Here is a 19915-nt window from a genome sequence, read left to right on the forward strand (position 1 = left end):
TTAATTACAACATGCTGACTTCTATAAAGTGGCCATCTTCCAATTTTCCAGCTTTCCAGCTACAACAGTTCAAGTCTGGAATGCAAAAAAACACAGTTTAATTATTTCTGCGTAAGAAGCCTTCCATACAATGAAGCATTATTGGCAGCTATTCCTTTGGAAATTACCAAGTCAATACAGTTCTGTAGAGGAAATGCTCCCATTACAAATTTACTATTATTATTACTATTAATAATAATGTTCTTATCATGATCGTTATTGTTGTTAATGCTGTGTGTGTAGATATAGATACACATATATATATATCTATATGACATGAAGTACATGATGATATGATACACATATATATATCTATATGACATGAAGTACATGATGATATGCTCATTTCAGACTTAGTACAATTACATTTAAAATCAAGATGAAATTCAAGCTCATCTGAAGAACAATAGCATTAGTCAATTTTAAAATTCTCTGATATCCAGTTCAGTAAGTTGTACAACAGCTCAACTCAAAAGATTTAAAACCAGATTACTAAAAATTGCCTTTATCTTGAAGTCAATTTCATATCTTTCACAGGATCAAAAATAAAACCCAAAATAAAGATTCTGAGGAGAAAGATATCCTGCATTGCAGGCTTGCATTATTCAATGGTAATAAAAAGGTTAAATTCAGGCATGTGCATACAACTTTGCTGCCTATAGCCAGGGTTATGAGTATAACTGTATGACAAAGCTCAGCGAAGGCTACTTGAGAAGAGTCATCACTTCTATGACCTTGACACTGGTTGGTCCCACAACTTCTATACAATTTAGTGATGTGCGAGAACAGATGATGGTGCAATACATAGAAATGGCAGCATTTAAAATTCATAGTAGCATAAGGCCATTACTTTTCCCACTGGGCCACTTGAACTTTAATAATGTCTGACCTAGTTGCCCAATAAGTTCTAGCGGCAGACAGAGGAAAATTGCCAGTATTAGATACTGTTTGATTTTTCATTTACGAAGACTTAGAAGTTCCTTTAAGAACAGAGCACCAATTCTTCCTGTAGACACCTAATTTTTTGGTGTCTCTTGTAACAACCAATATATTTTAAAACAACTGCAGACTATGAACAATCTGTATCAGATGTGAAAAAAATAAATTACAGTGGTAAGTACAAATAACCAATACAGGCAATGATCCCAAAATAACGCTAGCTCTTTGCAGAGATAAATTACACCTTTTTTCACCCACACCACAAAAATCTGACTCCCAACAGCAATAACATAAGTGTAACTAAAAATACACCACATTTAAATGCTTACAAAGTATTTATGACCAATCTCCCAACCTGAAAAGAGAACAAAAATGCTGGTTTTCCATTCTTATATATATATATATATATGGTTATGGTGAGAAGAACAGCATCGTGCTTTAACAGTGGATAAATACTTAACATGCTAAAAAAACATAGCAACAGAAGAGTAGCAGGTCCATACAAAAACAAACTACTTTTTCAGTCTCATAATCTTAGTAAACAATTTGTGAAAATAGATAGCAATTTGCCTAAGACATTGTTCTGATATAATTTCTTTCTGAAATTAAACACGGTTTGTTGCATGAATGTTTGGAACCTATTCCAATGCCAAAACCGTAAGTAAGCACTATTTCACCAATGTTTGAAGTCTCTTCCATTAAAATATAAAATTATTCTTTAAGGTCAAATTTTTGAACTGAAAAATATTTTCAATGTAATATAGAGCAATATATATTCACAAGAAAGGCTTAAGAAATACACTGTCAATGCAAAAATGTGAAATTAAAACTCCCAAATATTCTGACATTAGGCTTCAATGACTACTGAATGGGCTGACCTTACAGACAGCAGAACTTGTCTGGTACCCTTTAAGTATCTAATTAGGGAATGTACTGACAAAGAAACTGAGTCAAATAGGGGTTGTCTCCACATACACCTTGATAACCTCAGTATTTGTTCACCACATCTCCATTTCCTGGTATTTTCAAGAATTCTGCTTTTAACTCTACCATTAAATTTTTTGAGAAAATTAAATTTAAAAAAACCCAACACTTGAGACTAGCAAAAGTAGATGATTTGCTACATCCTTGATTTCAACTACTCCAAGTTAGCAAGAAGTTTCTTAACATCCAGGAAACAGTCAGCGAATGTCCCAAAGCAGAAGCGTACAGCAGCATACCAGAGACAGAGGAAAAAGGCAAAACATCTGTGAACTCCTCATTTGCACTCAACTGTACATCATTCACACTTTGTTTTAATTTACTTCAGGTAAGACTGAAACAAAAACATGTTTGCAAGTTTGACATCTTTATTGTAGTAGCACAATCTAGACGTTGAACCATTAGATAAAAATACACTGAAGTAGCTCCTTGTCCAATGTTGATTGTGCGGAGAAGGATGTTCCTTGGGTGCAACAGCAATGGACCTCAACAAGCAGTTAAGGCAAAGAAGATACAATTTAAACCAGGGTTTTATCCTTCTCCTTTCTTATTTGCCCTACTGATAGGGCCAAGGTCCACACAATGAAAATACACTCAGTAGGTTATTACTGAAAAGCAATATTTGAAATTTTTATTTTGTGTTCATCCCCTCATTTTGTTTGGATTAGTCTATCGTGCTACTTCCTCTTATGCCCAGGAAAAGAAATAGACCAGAGGTTAAGGAAAGTTTTTTCAGACTTCAATCTCAAATTTACTTACTGGGGACAAAGGGGAAAATAATTCCACTTTATAGCTTTTTTTTTTTCAACAAAACTCTATTGTCCTGTACAAGTTAGGTGTTTTAGAATAATATTTTTATGAATGAATGGCAATTCAGAGATAGTTGGATTGTTCATTTGTATTAAAAAATTAGCCTGCATGTAAAAAGCATATATGTGCTGAACTAAATAAATCCCTAAACACCCTTAAACAATTTGCTCCTAAAAATATATAATCAAATTTAGAAAACTGTAAACTACATTTAAAATTTATTATTTACAAGCAATTAATTACAAAGACAGCCAGGTGGCTTTCATTACATAAATTACTGTTAATGACACTTGCCTCATGCTGCTACTGTATTTAGCATTTGCATGCATCACATGTCAAGCACACACACTGTTGCATAGCTTTCTCCAGGGTAAAAAGTGAACATCTTAAGTCAAAAAGCTTCCAGTTATCCAATCAAAACTGTTAATTCCTTAAGCAAGTCAGGATCTTATTGATATTTTCCATTCAGGATATAGCCTGAAATACATTCAGAATAAAATTTCAAGAATTAAATGTGGATGATATAGAAGTGATAGGTTTTAGTAAATTCCCATTTTGATTATGATGTAGATTCAAGGCAAGAAATTAATCCATTTATAGCTAGTTCCCTTGAGATTTTAGGGTCCTAGACATTGTTTACCATTTTTAAAATTACAAATTTTAAGCTATTCATAATTATAGAACAAATCAGAAAAAAAAAAATTGTCTACCCACCCAACAATGCAGTATTTTGTCTTGTATATCTAAGCTGTTGTACCATGCATGCAGATATTTACAAAGCCTACTTTCAGCCCCAGGGATACAGCTTATTATACCATAGAGGGAACAAAGTAATTTAATGCTACTACTCACTTCCTCTTGGAAAGATTGCAGATATGCACAAGAAGGAAATCCAGCTATTTCTTTTTACTAGTGTTCTTCCAGCACTCTCTTTTTAAAAAAGCTTTCTACCTAAAACTGGTAGGCATTCTGAAGGGAACGTCACAAAAGCTGATCACAACATTACATTAGTGAATCCTAAAACTTCTCTAACCCTTTCTACTCCTACCAACAGGCTTTTCCTTTCCGTTCCACCCCTCTCCAGAGGATTTTTCTGGTGCTCTTTATATATTGCCCTGAAAATACATACAATGACTACAACTTTGTTTCCCACAGTGCCACTGCAGGAAAGGCTGGCTTTCCAAAATTCTTTCTCCATAGAACAAAATCTAATGGAACACTAATGGAACAGAATAATCTCTGATATAAACAGTCAATTAGATTGACTATACAGCATCACCTTTGCTAAGCACCAGTATTTCACTGGTTTTGGTAGAATGAGCCTAGAGGCTTTGACAAATAAATGTGGGACCCAAGGAAGAACAAATATTAGTTCTTTGTTAAAATATACTGAAGATGACCTCAGCACGCATCAAGTAATATGGCATGACTCACTGGCACTTCTTAAATTTTTAGGACTTATCAAAATCATAATAAAAATACACATTACTGTCTTTATATTAAGTCCATAAGGACTAAAGTAAAAAAACCCAAAAAACAACGAGTGAGGGTGTTAAATAAACTTCACTGGAATTCACTGAAATTTGACTGACAATATCATTCAGGCAGCTTTCAAAAATGCCTCACGAAAAACATCCAACCCTATCCTCTCATATTTTGAAGAGCAGCAAAGGCCACAGAGCCTTCTTCTCTTTCAGATTAATCTTAATTCGTTCTTCACATTCAAATATCAGATCTTTATGTCACCTAATTTCTAAGAGTGGCAAACTAACAGAATTAGGACTTCAGAAAACAGTGAAAATTGAGAAAGAGAATAAAATATTCTCAACTGGAATGTTTACATGTCATTATACATATATGCATTATACATTACATAACTTATAAGTGAGTGTATATTCTTATAAAAGAGCTCTCTACTTTTTAACTAAAGGGTATCAGTAAGAGGAGGTTGAGATCAAGTTTCTAGTTTTTAGAAACCGAAAGATTTAGAATGAAGAAGGCAGCTAAGCCATAAATTAGTACTTTGGGGTGGATATCCTTTGTTTTCAAATTCATCCTTCGAAGAACAAGTAAAAGATTCTCTACAACTTTAACTTAAGAGTAATTTCTCCTTCCTCATGACAGTAAAATTTTAAGGCCAGAAGTGGAAAAAAATGTAATTAATGTAATTTTTATCACAGCAGATCTAGAAATAGTTTTTCTCACTGTACTCCCAAAGAATTTTGTTAATGCAGCTCTTTCCACTAAACCAACTGCAAAGAAATATTTAACGTAAAGTTATGGCTGTTCATATGTAATCTGTTACCTGGATTAAAAAAAAAAAAAAAAGGCAGAAGGCCCCTCTATCCACCTAATCACCATATCAATGACACATGCCACAACAGAGAAGCACTAGTTTATTTGATTGATCATGGTAGATAAACTCCAAATAACAGAGAAATTAACAAATGCTTGACATTTGCTCAACATCCATTATTCTGACACTGCTTTCAGGATTTCAAAGCCTGGGAGTATGCTTAATCAACATTCATATTCCCTAGTGAGCTACAGGCACCATATTGCGCCCCGCCTTAGTACTGATGAAAACTGCATATTGGCCATTTCCAAAATGTTCTGGGACTCCACGCAGGGCCCCTTCTCTCCCTTGTTCCTGTTCTGCAGTTTTCTTTTAAACACTTCCAAGACAAAAGCATCTGCCAGTTTTTCTCTCTAGGGATGTATGCAAAATGAACTTAACAGTTTTAAGGCAAGAGAAACCCTCACATCTAAATTCATTCATAGGATAGAAAAGGGCCTAAGAGGCCTCTCTAGGGACAAAACCCTGCTGAAATTTTCCCCGACAACAGTGGGAGCTTTATAAAATCTAAGTCCAGACAATTTCCAATTCAAATGCCCAGCATAGCATGACCTTTGTCAGATCTATGAGCCCTAGATGCACCCACTATTTTTTTATTCTAACCAGCACAGACATTAGACAGGGCACTACTGCTAAGCAGGAGGTTGACTATTTGCATGCTCTTCTATTGTGAAAATGTAACAGTGACAGCACTGTGTCGAATTCTTTTCCCCCTAGAACTTTAACTCCATAGGAGAGGCATAGCTGACAGATGACTCTCCCAACATCTGTGTTATGTACACTGCACAGCTGAGGAACCTTGGATCACTGTCACGGCTTCTCAGAGATGACCTACACCTTTCTTATATCTACACATGATCAAAAAAGTAAAATAAAAATTTGAAAATGCCTTTTCTTAGATGAGAAGTAAATATGGCAAGAAAGATTAACATAATTTAGTCATTAAGCTGTTCACATAGCAGCTCACCATATGTTGTATAAATGTCCTATACAAAATAATTTATCAGACCTGACACGTTGCACATCATATTGTATTATTTAATATGCTTACTAAAATTTCATGGATCAAGCTCCACTTCTGAAAGCATACAGAAAGCCCTAGAAAATATTTCTTCATCTTCCGTGATTTATTTTGATTGCCTTTTACAGCTACATGATAAAGTAGAACTTGCAAAATTATGAGGTTAGGGTTTACACAGCTATTGCTTCATATACTATAACAATTGGCTTCATGTCTATATAACATTTTACTTCCATTTAATATTCAGAAGAACATTAAACTAAGTACACTGCTTTCCACTGCATATTTTAATAATTTCAACTGGTTATTTCAGTAAACATGCTGATCTACTAATGCAAAGTTCCACTGAGAGAGAGATATCCTTGCAAAAAAACCCTAAAGAGCTAAGAATTACAAAACACACTAACACAAACAAGTAACATGATACATGCTGACCTCCCTAAATCTGTCTACATAAAAACATATTAATTTCTACACAGTAGCTGAAACATTTGAATATTATCTTTATATTACTGTGATTTAAAATGTTAGAATGACAGGAACCTATTGCAGATAAATGGACAAAATTCTCTATCCAGAAACCTTAAAACCACAAAAAATAACAATGTGTAAGAATGATCGTCTGTCACTGTCGAGGTCTGTGTCTAAATAGTAAATTAAAACAAAAATTGTAAGCAGGAAGCTTGCAAATAATAGTTGTTGGGCAACCAATGGAATTTGTTTGGAAAAAAACGCTCAGCACTTAGATGACATATCAAGCAGAGAGATATGGCTAGGAAAATATTTAGACTGAAACTATGCATTTATTCCATAAAGGACCATTTTCCTTTCTTTCTCAGACCACTGATGTCAAAGGAACGCGATACAAATTAGATAAAAAAATGTAGCCCAACTTACACTTTTTGGTCAAAAATTATATTCCCCTGTTCCTAATAACAGGATAAAGGAAAACATATTCTTGTGTTAGGTCACTCATTGCAATAAGGTCATTGAACTCCATTTGGACTTGAACTTGCTTGGCTTACTGGAGTACCTGCCAACTGGTCAAAGCAGATCTTCCTTTTTAAGCTCTGTAAAATCCAGAGATCAAGTTTTTTTTTTCTCTTTTTGTATTTTGTGCACTCTAAGAAAATGCACTTGTCTAGGAGAACATACTGCCCAACTGTGATGAAAACTGAAGGAGAGCTGCATTTACAACATTCATTTTATATTAATGTCATAAATGGTTAATGTTCAATAGCCGTTTCATATATAGAAACACACACTCACTCTCTGCCTATTAGTTACTGTACTCTCCACAAGTTGTAGTCTCCAAATGAGCATCTGTATTCCACAGAAGAAATGCAATAAAGGACTGGATGCTACCAGTATCAACAGAGGACTGATAAGAAGTTCTGCTATCTCCCAACCAACCACAAATAGAAAGAGAGATACGTGATGTCTTTATTGTTGTCTGTGTCCTCAATTAACAACAGGGAACACCAAAAGACCCTTTAGAGTAATTCAGTCACAGGAGTGAGCAGTACTTCCATCCTGGTCACAGTTTCTATGTTGCCTTTGAAACTGTTTCAGACAGGATGCATTGCATGAGACATTACCCTTGCTATCACACAGGTCTTGTTCAACAGAATATTTGATAACATTTTGTTTTCTGTGAAAGAAGAATGTGTGCTATCTTAGGACATTTTTATTAAGTGTTGAAGTTTCTAGAGGTATATGGGAAAATAGGCCATCAAATGCTTCCAAGACCTTGGAGGCCTAAATACAGATATGTAAATAGAGGACAAACATCCAAATGAAGTCCTTTTCAGCACAACATCCTGATCTGAAGCATTTTCTCCACATTTGGATAGACAGCAACACTTCTTAACATTCTATTCAGATGAAAAGGATAAAGCAAGATAGTGAAGTTCAACAACTCTCTGGTACAAAGCAATGTAACTGTTACTATCAATCACATTGATACAATTCAAAATCAAGATAAATACAAATCAGTTACATTGATTACATTATCAATAACAGTTACAATCAAAATGCAACTGTTACTATCAATTAGGCTACTGGATATCCTGGTGTGTGAAACAGAAGGGATAATAACTCCTAGTCATATCACAATCATTACTCAAAATGTTATGGACACAAGAATTTTTTAAAAGGCTTGTACCAAAATAAAATAAGATATAAGCTGAAAACTAATGACAGAGCATGCCTATGGGAGTTTGAAATCTACTTTTATGGTACCAACTAGTCAAACAAAAACCTGAACAAAGCTTTTAACCATCACCTGATCAGAAGAACAGAAAGAATTATCCTTCCATTCCTCTTTCAATGTTGTTGGTTTTTGTTGGTAACAATATTTATCAAGCTTGTCTTAGAAGACAATTTTATTAGGATCAGTTCCTGTATTGCATTTTCTTACAGAAATTAATTCTTAGCATTATTTCACCCAGTTTATAGCGCAATTCAAGCTTCTGCAAATATATTGCAAATAGAGATAGGTGTTATTTTCACCAGGAACTTAAAGGAATGAACAATTTAAAATTTACTCTCACAGAAGCATAGATCCTCTTTTTTAAAGTGATGCGATGAGCCATAAGGGGAATATATCAGCACCAAAATAGTTGTAGTCATTAATTTAAATAATAAATCATAGGTCCTGCCAACAATGACAGCAAACAGATGCTAACAAGAAAATGTATTATTTAATATGTTCTATGTTATAAAAATGTAAGCATTAAGGATATTTCTTAATTTTTTTATAATAATATGCATTTAATACATTACTGGTTTGACACATACAAGAATCAAATTTACAGGTCTCATTCCGGACTTGCTTTCTTTTCTGTGAACACAGAATGGATTCCTGAGAGAGAAAAAGCTCAAGAAGTCAATGTTTCAAACAGATGTTTGCAACCAAATCAAATTGTTTGCCTTGCTGTCTTGAAGTAAATATCGTAAGCATTGAATCTCATGAGAAAACAAAAATCAACTTATTTGCTTTTATGTATACAGAAGTTTTCCCTGAAAGTTGGAAGGAAAATCAAGTAACTATGAAGTTTATCGGTATGTATGGACAGCAAAAGATCTTACCATTTGCCATGAAGTTAAAAAATAATTCTGTACAATCCTTACACAGAGAATGTCAATACTGAATAACTCTCAACAAATCTGCCAAGCTATAAAAACAGTAGTTTTATTTTTCACTCTTATTATTTGTTTCTTACATCAGTTTATATAATATCATGTAACACTACAAATATTTTCACTAAAAGCATCACTTGCAAAAATACCAAAATCAAAACACAATCCATGCTAGCAATTAAAAGCTTGACCTATTCCATTCCTTCCATTCACAGCCATCCTCCTCTCTGGACCCTGAAAGCCATACAGAAAGATGCTGTGATTCTGGTACTGACACATGAGAGCATAAGAAATGCAATTTTGCCTTTTGGCAAGCTCTGCCACACTAAATAGAACCACTGTGCAAACACCTTTCCCAGCCCTGCATCTCTGCTGCTGTACAGCCTGCTGCATAAGGTCCCTCTGCAGGAGGGTGAATTGTTTCTAAGATCATCACTGCTTCTTCCAAACATTTTTGTTTTGCTTTAAGGAAACTATTTGGATAATAACACCCCTGTTTCATTCTGATTTCCAATGAACTCTCTTGTTATCAGCACAGTTCCTTTCTTGGAAGTGCTTCACTCAGTGCTTTAAAACACTTGAGAAAGCAGTGATCAGAGTATGGAAACTAAATTTTCTTCATTAAATCTACTGAAGCAGATATTAAAAATGCATTTAATATACTGGGGATGGCTGGTGGGCATCACTGACTGTGACAGGCCAGTTACTGATGAGCTGCTGTCAGACGGCCTTCTCAGCAGGGATCTGTGTCTAAGGCTGCTGAAGGACAGCAATATCTTCCCTTGTGTGTAAGCTCTATTCATCTCCCAAGTATTTACTAAATCACAGACCCCTGCACACAAACCCAGTGTTTCAGCGCATGCTAACAAATGATGGATGGCCTAGTCAATTCGTTATGTCCTGAAAGCGTGATTTCCTGCCATTCCAATCATCAAACCTCTAGAGCCTTCAGAGCTGATCAGTCCTGGAGAATATATTTTGCAGGCTCTATTAAAGGAATAGAGGTTCTTTCCATTAGTCTCAAACTTTTTTTTTTTTTCCCCCGGCTGATTTAAAGAGAACTCTCTCCTTCCAACAGCACCACTGCTACCACTCCTCTATGTGTAAAGTATTCAGCAAATGTACCTTTGGTACATCAGTGAAACAGCACTCCTAGAACACGAGACAGTTAAAAAGATGGATTCTGTTTGTGACTACTATAAATACTACAATATTTTATTTAAATTCATCTATATGTCTTTATTATGCAACCTAGACAACCCCCAAACCATTTTGTAACTCAGTTTTTTTGATCAAATACCTTTTACAGCAATGGAGTGCTCAAAAGGACCTGTTTTCTTTGTATTTGCCTAGTGAAATGTACCAGGACTCTCCTAATTACATTCCTCTTAAATGCATAAGACACTTAGGAATAAACTTTGCAATGCTCAAAAGGCAGGCTAGCTGTCAAAGAAACAAAGCTTCTAGATTACACCCTTTTCATAGCAAGGCAATATCGTGAACAATCTTTCTTCAATGTGCTAGTGGAGAAATTTTATTTACCTAATATACATGCCTCACGCCTCTTATTCTGAAACACTGAGCTTCAAATGAAATAGTCCACAGCTGTTGACGAGTTTACTGTCTACAGTACCACAAGCTTTTAAAGGTGGTGTAACAGATATGAGTAAAGTTTAGGTAAACAAGCATTTGGTTACTCTGAAGTGCAAAGACCTTGGATTTCTTTGCTTGCAAGGTGTGATCCAGACACAGCCAGTACAAACCAATCCACATTGCCCTACCATTCACCTCAACCTTGACCTGGAGATTAAACTCACTTTTATTGCACACAAAGGTCATCTGTGTTAGGTCAAAATTCAAAGTCCCTTGTCAGCTAAGGTTGATATATTCCAACCTTTCCTACTCTAATGCATCAAATTTTTCATGGTGAGGTCATATTCAGCAGACAGTGTATTCAGCAATTTATCGTGCCATTGTAATATAACCCAGAATATGACTGTCCAAAAAACAATGCATGAATAAAATATTTTCCATTCTGATGTAGCAAATCCCCTATGCTCATAAAACTCGAGCCTAGACTCGTTTGCAGGTTTCAGAAGAATGATACATTATGGAACTGTTTCTACAATACAGTCAAGAATTACCATTTCTATCAGAATATTCCTTAAATAGAAGCAACATTAATATAATGATATTCTAAAATCCACAAGTCAATTAAAAAGCACATATGGTCAGTATTAAAACTTCCACTTCATCCTTCCTTAACAGCCACCATAATCTTGCCTTTAAATCTACAGACATCTGTTGGTCTGTCTGATGACACCAAGCTTGCATTAGAATGAAATACTTAGAAGACTATGCCACAAGACTTATATTCCTATCCTACTGGTGATTATCACATCCATGGAATTTAAGAAGTGTCAGAAAGCACAACCAAATTAAACCTCACAAAGCAACACAGTAGTGTACATGGTGATCAAGACAACTCTCCTAGCTTTGACACATGAGAAGATTCCTTGACTTGCCTTTTCCCTATTCCTTTTCCCTTTTCCTTTTTCAATCTTCTGCTGTTCTTTTTCAATTTTCATTTCTCTATTTTATCTCCATTTTATTTCTTTCTCTTTCATTTTACCTCTTTTGCCTCTTGCCTATATTTTTCTCTTCCTGTTGTTTACTCTTTTCTCTATATTTTCTTCTGCTTTTTTTCTCTCTTTTTTTCTTGTTATTTCTTTTCTTCTGAATTAAACAAAAGCACTTAACACACAGCTCCAACAGACTCAGAATGCATTTTCAAATTATAGGGAACTAATTTCCACATCTGCTTTAAAAGACCCCCTCCAATCATTGTATTTCACCATCAAATCTTCAAAGGATATAGGATTGGCTTCTAAGTGGTTTGTATAAATTCCTCAAGGCCAAAAAAGGTTTCCCTTTACTCAGCCAAAATGAATGTCACAAGCGTAATAAGTCCTGTTCTCTGTAATATTTTTTTTTTTTTTATGAAAAGAAATGTACTCCCATATGGTAAGCACTTCACAAACTGGAAGGGGAAAAGTACTCAAGAATTTAGAAAATAAAACTTAAATATTTTGTGTACTTCAAACAAAATTTCAAGAGTAATTATTAAAATAGGTTTGCATTTTGCTAGGATGGACAACATATGTGGGAGTGCATGTAAGGAAGATGGTTACACCTATAAAAAATGTGACAGAAAACTATGATGGACTTCCGTCAAAATTTACTTTCATGTTGACACACACATATTTCACCCACTTTTCTATTAATAGGTAATGCACAAACAACTCAAAAAAAACCCCTTCTATCTCTCCAAAAAATAAAAAGCACCCATGTCCTGAAAATGTATTATTTACATGCACCAGTGGAAGTTTTTCGCCTAATACCTGTCTGTTGGTGTTGGGAAAGCCTCAAACATGAGCAAAACTATATTTTCCATTCTACTCTGAAACTTCCCAGTGCTATCAACATCTAACTTTTAAGTCAGTATCTTCTATTTAATTTGATGAATAAGAAAAGAGAGTTTTTCTGAGTTATACACTGATATTGTTGATTTCTTTCACACAATGCTTCATATTACAGGAGAGGATTGGTATCCTTCCTATTTGGGGTCATAGCAGTAGCAAGCAGTTTGTTAGTAAAAATCCAACCAGCTACAAGTTCTTAAACTCTTGTTCACTGTCATTTAAGTGAAAAGAGAAACCGCTCACTGGTTCATCTTATCAAAACTGTGATAGTAGATATAGTAGATTTTCTACCAAGGGCTCAAATAACATCTTTCCAAAGGGAATATTATCATTTGTTCACATAATTACTTTGCATAGTTAATTTTTTATTTCATTTTAGAATTATTTAAAATATGCTACATTTTATTGTGCATCACTTCTTGAAACTTGTATATTGCTAATTCTCTTTTCAATTAATGACCCGAGACCTCTTTCTCATCTCTTTTTATCAATCTGTTTACCTGTGAGGCTTACTGCAGCTTCAAGTACATAACAAATTTTAAATTATATTAAGTTTTTGCTGCATAGAGTAGACAAAAACAAACTCAGTATCAAACTTTGTTTACTCTGAAGTCTAATACAAGAGAAGAAGGTATAAAAGTTTGAAAATTCTACTGTTTCATTGATACTCTTGTTAAATTGTCCAGAACACTTAAATACAGTACAGTAATACAATGCATTTGTCACATGATGAGATAATTTACTAGGCAGAACATATATTTATGTCATTGCTAAGTACTGAGAATATAGAAAAAGGGAGTTTAAAATGTACCTTTAGACTTTTTTTTTTTTTTCAGAATAAGTTTCTAGCGCTCATAGCACAAAGAATTTCTTAAATGAGATTTGCTAGATTAGCGTTTGCAGAGTAATGAAAAGAGAGCAAGAGAAGTTACAAGAAGTTATAAGTTATAAGAAGTTACAACGTTGGGTTTGCTACACAAGAACATGTCTAGGCAGAAGAGAGCACAAGTGAAGTGTCACACAGCAGTAGGCTGCCTGCTCATAAATACAACCTGTCTAATAATCCTGTGCCTGAGTTCAGAGCCTCGAACTCTGCGAGCCATGGAAGCAGCTCTCTGCCCTTTGCTCATGAGCCTCACTGCCAGTCTGCCTCCCCGGGTAAGAGCAGCTCCAAAGAGCACTAGAGCAAAGCACAAAGAATTGTCCTTTCACCTCGACTCAATCTCCAGACACCAGAACACAGAATTGGAAAGAAGAAAAGAAAAAGGGGGGATGAAAGAGAAGAGCAGTTCCACCCTCCTGTTTCTCATCACAACCAGTACAGGCTCATCAGTACTGCTTGACAATCTAAGCAACTGCATGAAAGTAGAATGAAATTATTCATAAAGAAACAACATATTGCCTTCTAAATAAAACTGGCTTCAAGAGGAAAATGAGAGGCGTATCCACCCCAACTCTAAAAAACAAAACAAGAGGCAACAATGACACTGGAAAAGAGAATTGTATCCCAGAATATGAGAGAATATGAGAATACCATAGCTGAAAGTAAAGCTGAAGAATATAACACAAAAGTAGCAAAGAAAACCACAAATTATTAGCAAATAGAAAAGTTCAGGTGAGAAACTAAGCAGAAAAGGTGGTACACTTCAACAGAAAAGCACAACACTGAATATACAGAATTATCGGTCCAGTAGTGTATGTGTGAAAAAGATCAAAGGAACTAGGGATCAGTGATACAATATTGGCAGAGATTTATTGTGCTTAGTGCTCAAAATCACATTTTGATAATCCTCAGGTCATCCAAATACCCTGCTGTTAAATGGGAACATATAAGGAGACAACTACTGAGGATGTAACGAATACTCTAAGAATAAAGAAATTAATAATACACTGGTAATTGCTGGGCATGAAACACAAAGCACAGCATTAACAGAAAAATAAGAGCAATTGGATACCTAAGTTTTTGCAAAATAACTAGATTTTAAGCAAAGTAGACTGAATCCATATTGTATGGAAAGTTACAGGGTTGTAAAACATAAGAATTCCCAATGCTCGTATTAAAATACTTATAAACAGTATGAGGAGCAGTTTAATTTTGACTTTTTGACATTAATAAGTCACATGACAATACTCTCACCTCCTGAAGTAGTTCAATAATAGCAAAGCACAAACTACCCTGGTAAAAAATTATTTAGATTCGCAAGTCAGGTTGGCAACTACCTATACATTAAATTGTAGCAATTGTTTACAGAAATTACAACTTATTCTTAGGGAGAAACTACAGAACAAGAGTAGGCCCTTTCACAAAGCACAAAAGAGATTTTATACAAATTAGGAGCATAAAATGTGAGGCTTCAGGAAATACAACAGCTGAGGGAGGAACCAAGAGATAAGACAGTATTAGAAAAATACTGAGCAGATTAATGCAGAAATCCAAACACTCTCAATATCTATGAGGCAGTAGGAACCAGAAATATTTGAAAACTGTCAATTTATGTATTGCATTACCAGTGGAATACCAATCCTTCCCGGGGAAAGATGGAAAGTGCAAGGTGAAAGCAGCTATTATGAATGCTTGTACTTTCCAGTTTGAATCAGCAACTGTTACCATATAATAATGAAAAACTGGCCACGGACAGCTTCATCACACTGCAGGTACCATGATAGATTCCAGAATATATTTTTTTAAAGACTGAATTAGAAAATTGAGGTGGGTGGGGGGCTTTAGTTGATTCTGACTTTCCTAAAAAAAAGGAAAATCCAGCCAGAAAGTCCAGTCAGATCCTTCTTGTCCTAGAAGAGAATGACAGAATTTCCAGATTATAAGAAAAAACTTACTTACTCCACAGTTATCAAACACATCACTGAAAAAACCTCCTCTTCAAGATGGCATACAAGTTTACAAATCTCTGCAAATTGCACCTGGCCTGTTTTAAAGGTAAGGGTTATATAGAATACCTATTTTCCACATCCTAAAATGTATCTATTTCAAGACACCTTCCTTATTGCTAAGGAAAGTGGTGGCCTTGGAATGTATTCTTTATCTTTTGCATCTGACCTGCTATGAGAAATAAACAAAGAGACAAAAAAGAAATATCACATTCCCAGAAAGAAAATGTGCAGTCCTCCTCAAAATATACTTAAGACAGGCATTTTTAAAAAGCTATCAATTCATTGCTCATATAGATGATTGCCTCCTAGCATGGGCAAACAAAATTCAGGAGAAATCTACAAGCAAAATTCAGAACAGACCATTCTTCCATTCTTCCATCAAAATGTGAAGAACAAGATAAGAGTATAGCCACTTATTATGGAAGCAACTACTACAGCTAACCTCTGCTTTTCAGTGCTCACTACACTTGAGTCAGCTTCTTTAGGAAAAAAAAAAACCATAATTTTTTTCCTAAATAACCCTATACTACCCTTGCATGTAGTTGTTCAGGAGCCATCAAGTTCTGAAACAGAGGACTCAATGGGTCTTTTGCAGCACCAAGTGAGTGGACTTGGAAGTAAAGCATATCAGAAAAGCCCAGTTTTTTTTGGACAAATTTGATTAACACTCATGTGCCTATGGATCTGTCTTGGAAGCAGGTTCCAAAAACTAGTGACTTATCTGGAAAACCAACCCAAATTTCAATCATCTTTCGAGACAACTTCATAAGAAGAGTAGAAAAAGAGAACATGTGCATATATATGTATGCATGCACACACAAATACACACAGTCTCCTAATTTCATCACCACTGAAGTCATAAAGCCAAGTCTAAGCTCCTTAGACTGTTGTTATGATAAGTGCTTTTCCAAGTTGGAGAAGTACTGTTCAAGGTGAGCTGGGTTTCCAAAATGCAACTCAATGCACTCCCTGAAACAACCACAATGCTTTATCTCTTCTCTGTAACAGGGCAATTCTCTCACACTTTCCTGAAAAAGAAAAGATTTCACCGGACAGTTTAAAAGCCTAAGTTAATGTTGGCTCTTCATCCACTTACTCTAAGTTTCACATAGTGTCAGTTTCTTCTGCCACACTAGTGGTAAAGACTAGCATATTCAGGAAGTATATGAATGATCTTCTGTTTTGTTAATTTCTCTCTTTAACCAAAGCAGATACAATATCTAAGCCCCTACATTCTTCTGCTGTTGTTTCTGGTAATTTTAGAAACAGCACCACTCTTGTCCCCACATAACCCAGTTTGCTTTCCTGTGCAATTCACCAATGGCAATGCTCCCCCCTGTATCTGAAAAGAAAGTGAAAAACCTTGTAGTCCCTTAAAACTCTGTTGTAGCTGGTAGCAAGTAAATTTCAGCAATAAAGGCTGGTGTATGGAGAACATCCTGTCATGGATACCTTTCCATCCTAGCCCATGGTCATTTGCACATGTCTTAGAGAATTCTGAAAGAGCTCAGCAAGGAAGCACATGAATGGCCATAGGTAAAAAGATTATCCCTTTTCCAAGTTCAACTGGAATGCAGCAGCAAACACAGAATTATGGATCCATAAAGTCCCTTCTCCCTAAGAAACAGGGATAGTGGTACTGAAGAATGGATTTCACACTTGGCCTCAGCCACAGAGGTTCGGCCTGAGCCGTAAGGTTTTATTCATTCACATCAGAAGATCTACTTGGTGTACAAGAGGCTCCTGAAGCACACCAGGAGCTTTCACTTGGACGTGTGTCAGGGGCGCGGAGGGGAAGCGTTCTTTATTTGGCGCCAATTCCTCAGGTCACGGAGGGCGGAGCAGTCCTCCGCTCCCAGCGGCAGCCGGACTGTGTGCGTGTGCTGATTTTGTACCGTGTGGGGCCCGGACCGGGGCACGGGGTGAGGCCGGCGCAGCGGCCCCGGCCCGGCCGCAGCCAGCCCGCAGGCCGCCGCCGGGCCGAGCCGGAAGGCGGGATGCACTTACCTAGGAAACTTCTCCTTCAGCTTCCTCAGGCTCTGCCGGGTGGGCTGCACGTGCCCCAGGAACTGGGCTATCTCATCGTACTGGGCTTTGCTCAGCTTCATGCCTCGCACCGCCGGGGCTGCGCGGAGGCGGCAGGAGAGGCGAGGGACGCGCCGGGGGCGAGGGGCGGAAGGCCAGGGGGTGGCGGGGCGGAGAATCGCGACAAGCCCGGGGCACTCGCTGCCATCAGCCCGACACCGGGACAGCCACGAGCCGCCGCGGCCGCCGCTTCCCGCGGCTCCGCCCCGCGTCCCGTCCGGGGCGGTGCGAGGGGGGCGGTGCGGGCGCCATCCGCGCTGCCCGGCTCTGCGCAGCCGCTCGGGCGGGCGCGGTACCGGCTCCCGGAGCCGCGGGCGTTCCTGGCGGAGCGGCGGGCAGAGTCCCGCCCGGGGTTGTGCTCTGTTCGGTGGCCCGCAAATCGCTTCTGCGAGCGGAGCGGCCCCGGCCCCGGCCCGCTGCCGTGCTGGGGCTGTGTTCGGTGCCGGAGCTCTGTGCTATGCTGCAGGCTGCGGGCCCCGCTGTGTAACATCTGCAAAGCGTCATTTCCAGGGCCCTTTCCACAAGTCACACTGAGATGGCTGTTTCTTAAAAAGGGAATATAAAAGCTGTAGTCGTAGAGCTGCGGGTGCGGACAGGGCCTGCAGCATTTTACATACACAGGGTAAAAGCTCCTGCTGAGTTTTAGGAGAACACCACCCAAATTTGTGCTCGGATTTCCTTCAAAGCTTGTTAAGACTCAAACTTGGGCGAGCAGTATTGTTAAGTATAATTTATATATCAACATACTGCAAGTCTTAGTTTCTGTGCTGGGTGTTTTTATTAACTATTATGATTTCAAACATAGGTATGCTCTCCTATAAACAATATAAGACTAGTGGTTATGAAGAGAATTGACCATGCAGGTGATCAGAAAATAGGAGTACTCCCAGTGATCTTAAATAATTGCATTCATGAGCCGCATACAGACTATCGGAGTCCCAGCCCTGAGGTTTCAGGCACTTAAAACTGTGGATTAAGAACTGAATTTCTTATTTTTACAGGTTTAATATTCAGTTCCCTTGCTTTCTCTCTTGATAGCTTTGGGATCACATTTGGAGATTTTCTCAGTATCTTAGCAGTTTGTTGCAAGAGTACAAGATCTAGAATTTGAGTGAAGAGCAAATAGCATGGATATTACAGTAGGGTCAGTCATTCAAGTTTCTGATTGAGAATGCTGAAAGAATCCTGTATCTCATGATCTTCCCTGACTTTCAGCGGGTTTTGTTTGGAACCAGAAGCCTTCCCAGGAATAGCTGTTTCTGATATTATGGCCTAAATATGTGGAAATGAATAATATAAATAATAAAATAATAATATAAATTATATATATATATATATGTATATATATATATATATAAGGAAATGCAGTGAACCTAAGCCAAATTACAGATTCTATTCCTCATACTGAGACCAAAAATAGTGTGTGAAATTGGAAAGAAGAGCATTCTTTTAATGAGGAGTATTATTTAATGTAAAAATACTTTATTTTCTTTAGCTCTGTCAAAGAGTGATATTTATGTTTGGGAGGGAAGATGGTATTCTTTCAATCTGATCTCCACTTTAAAGGCCCATAAGGATATAATTTTCTTGAAACACAGAAAAGGTAATTTCCCCCTATCTTTCCAAAGATTGTAATTATGGCTTTTTCTTTAGAAAGAGATTTAAAAGAAAAGAATTAAATAGTTCTTCACTACCATTACTACTGTTTATTTAAAAACAATCAATAGTGTTTCTTTAAAAAAAAACCAAACATCTTTCTGTCTTTGTTGTGGCATAATTTCCAGTGAAGATGTTTTTAAATACCTTAATGCTGTAATCTGCAACTTCTATCTCTGTTCATTTTACTTGTTCACTGGTATATGTTCTTGATTTTTTTTTTTTTAAATAAGTCAAATGACACTTTAGTCTACAATGCACAGAATAATAAAAGAACTGCAATACGAAGTTATTAGTCTATGGACCAAACTACAAATGTCTCATGTACATATTATGTACACATTGGATATAGTCTCCTACTGGATCACGGTTTTGTAGATTTCAAAATCAAATTTTTTTAAAAGCACATTACTTTCTAACATGAGGAGCTAATACCATGCTGAGGTAGGGAGGTAACAGCCCTCAGATGAAAACTGCTGCAGGGAAGCATTTTGCATGGTGCAGTGCAAAACA

General features: G+C 36.8%; 1 protein-coding gene across 3 annotated transcripts in view; it reads right to left on the bottom strand.

Annotated features, from left to right (window-relative positions):
• CDIN1 (CDAN1 interacting nuclease 1) overlaps positions 1-17969 on the bottom strand; it is a 120626-nt gene extending 102657 nt beyond the window's left edge. For 2 of the 3 annotated variants that reach the window (XM_079309060.1, XM_079309061.1), the window contains exon 1: positions 17669-17969. In XM_079309060.1, coding sequence (XP_079165186.1) covers positions 17669-17769 — 101 coding nt within the window. In that variant the 5' untranslated portion in view covers positions 17770-17969. The remainder of the gene's footprint in view (positions 1-17668) is intronic. The other variant, XM_079309062.1, reaches the window with a different exon arrangement.
• Positions 17970-19915: the final 1946 nt, after the last annotated feature.

The sequence above is a fragment of the Erithacus rubecula genome (genome assembly GCF_903797595.1).
Source record: "Erithacus rubecula genome assembly, chromosome: 6".
Lineage (NCBI taxonomy): Eukaryota > Metazoa > Chordata > Aves > Passeriformes > Muscicapidae > Erithacus > Erithacus rubecula.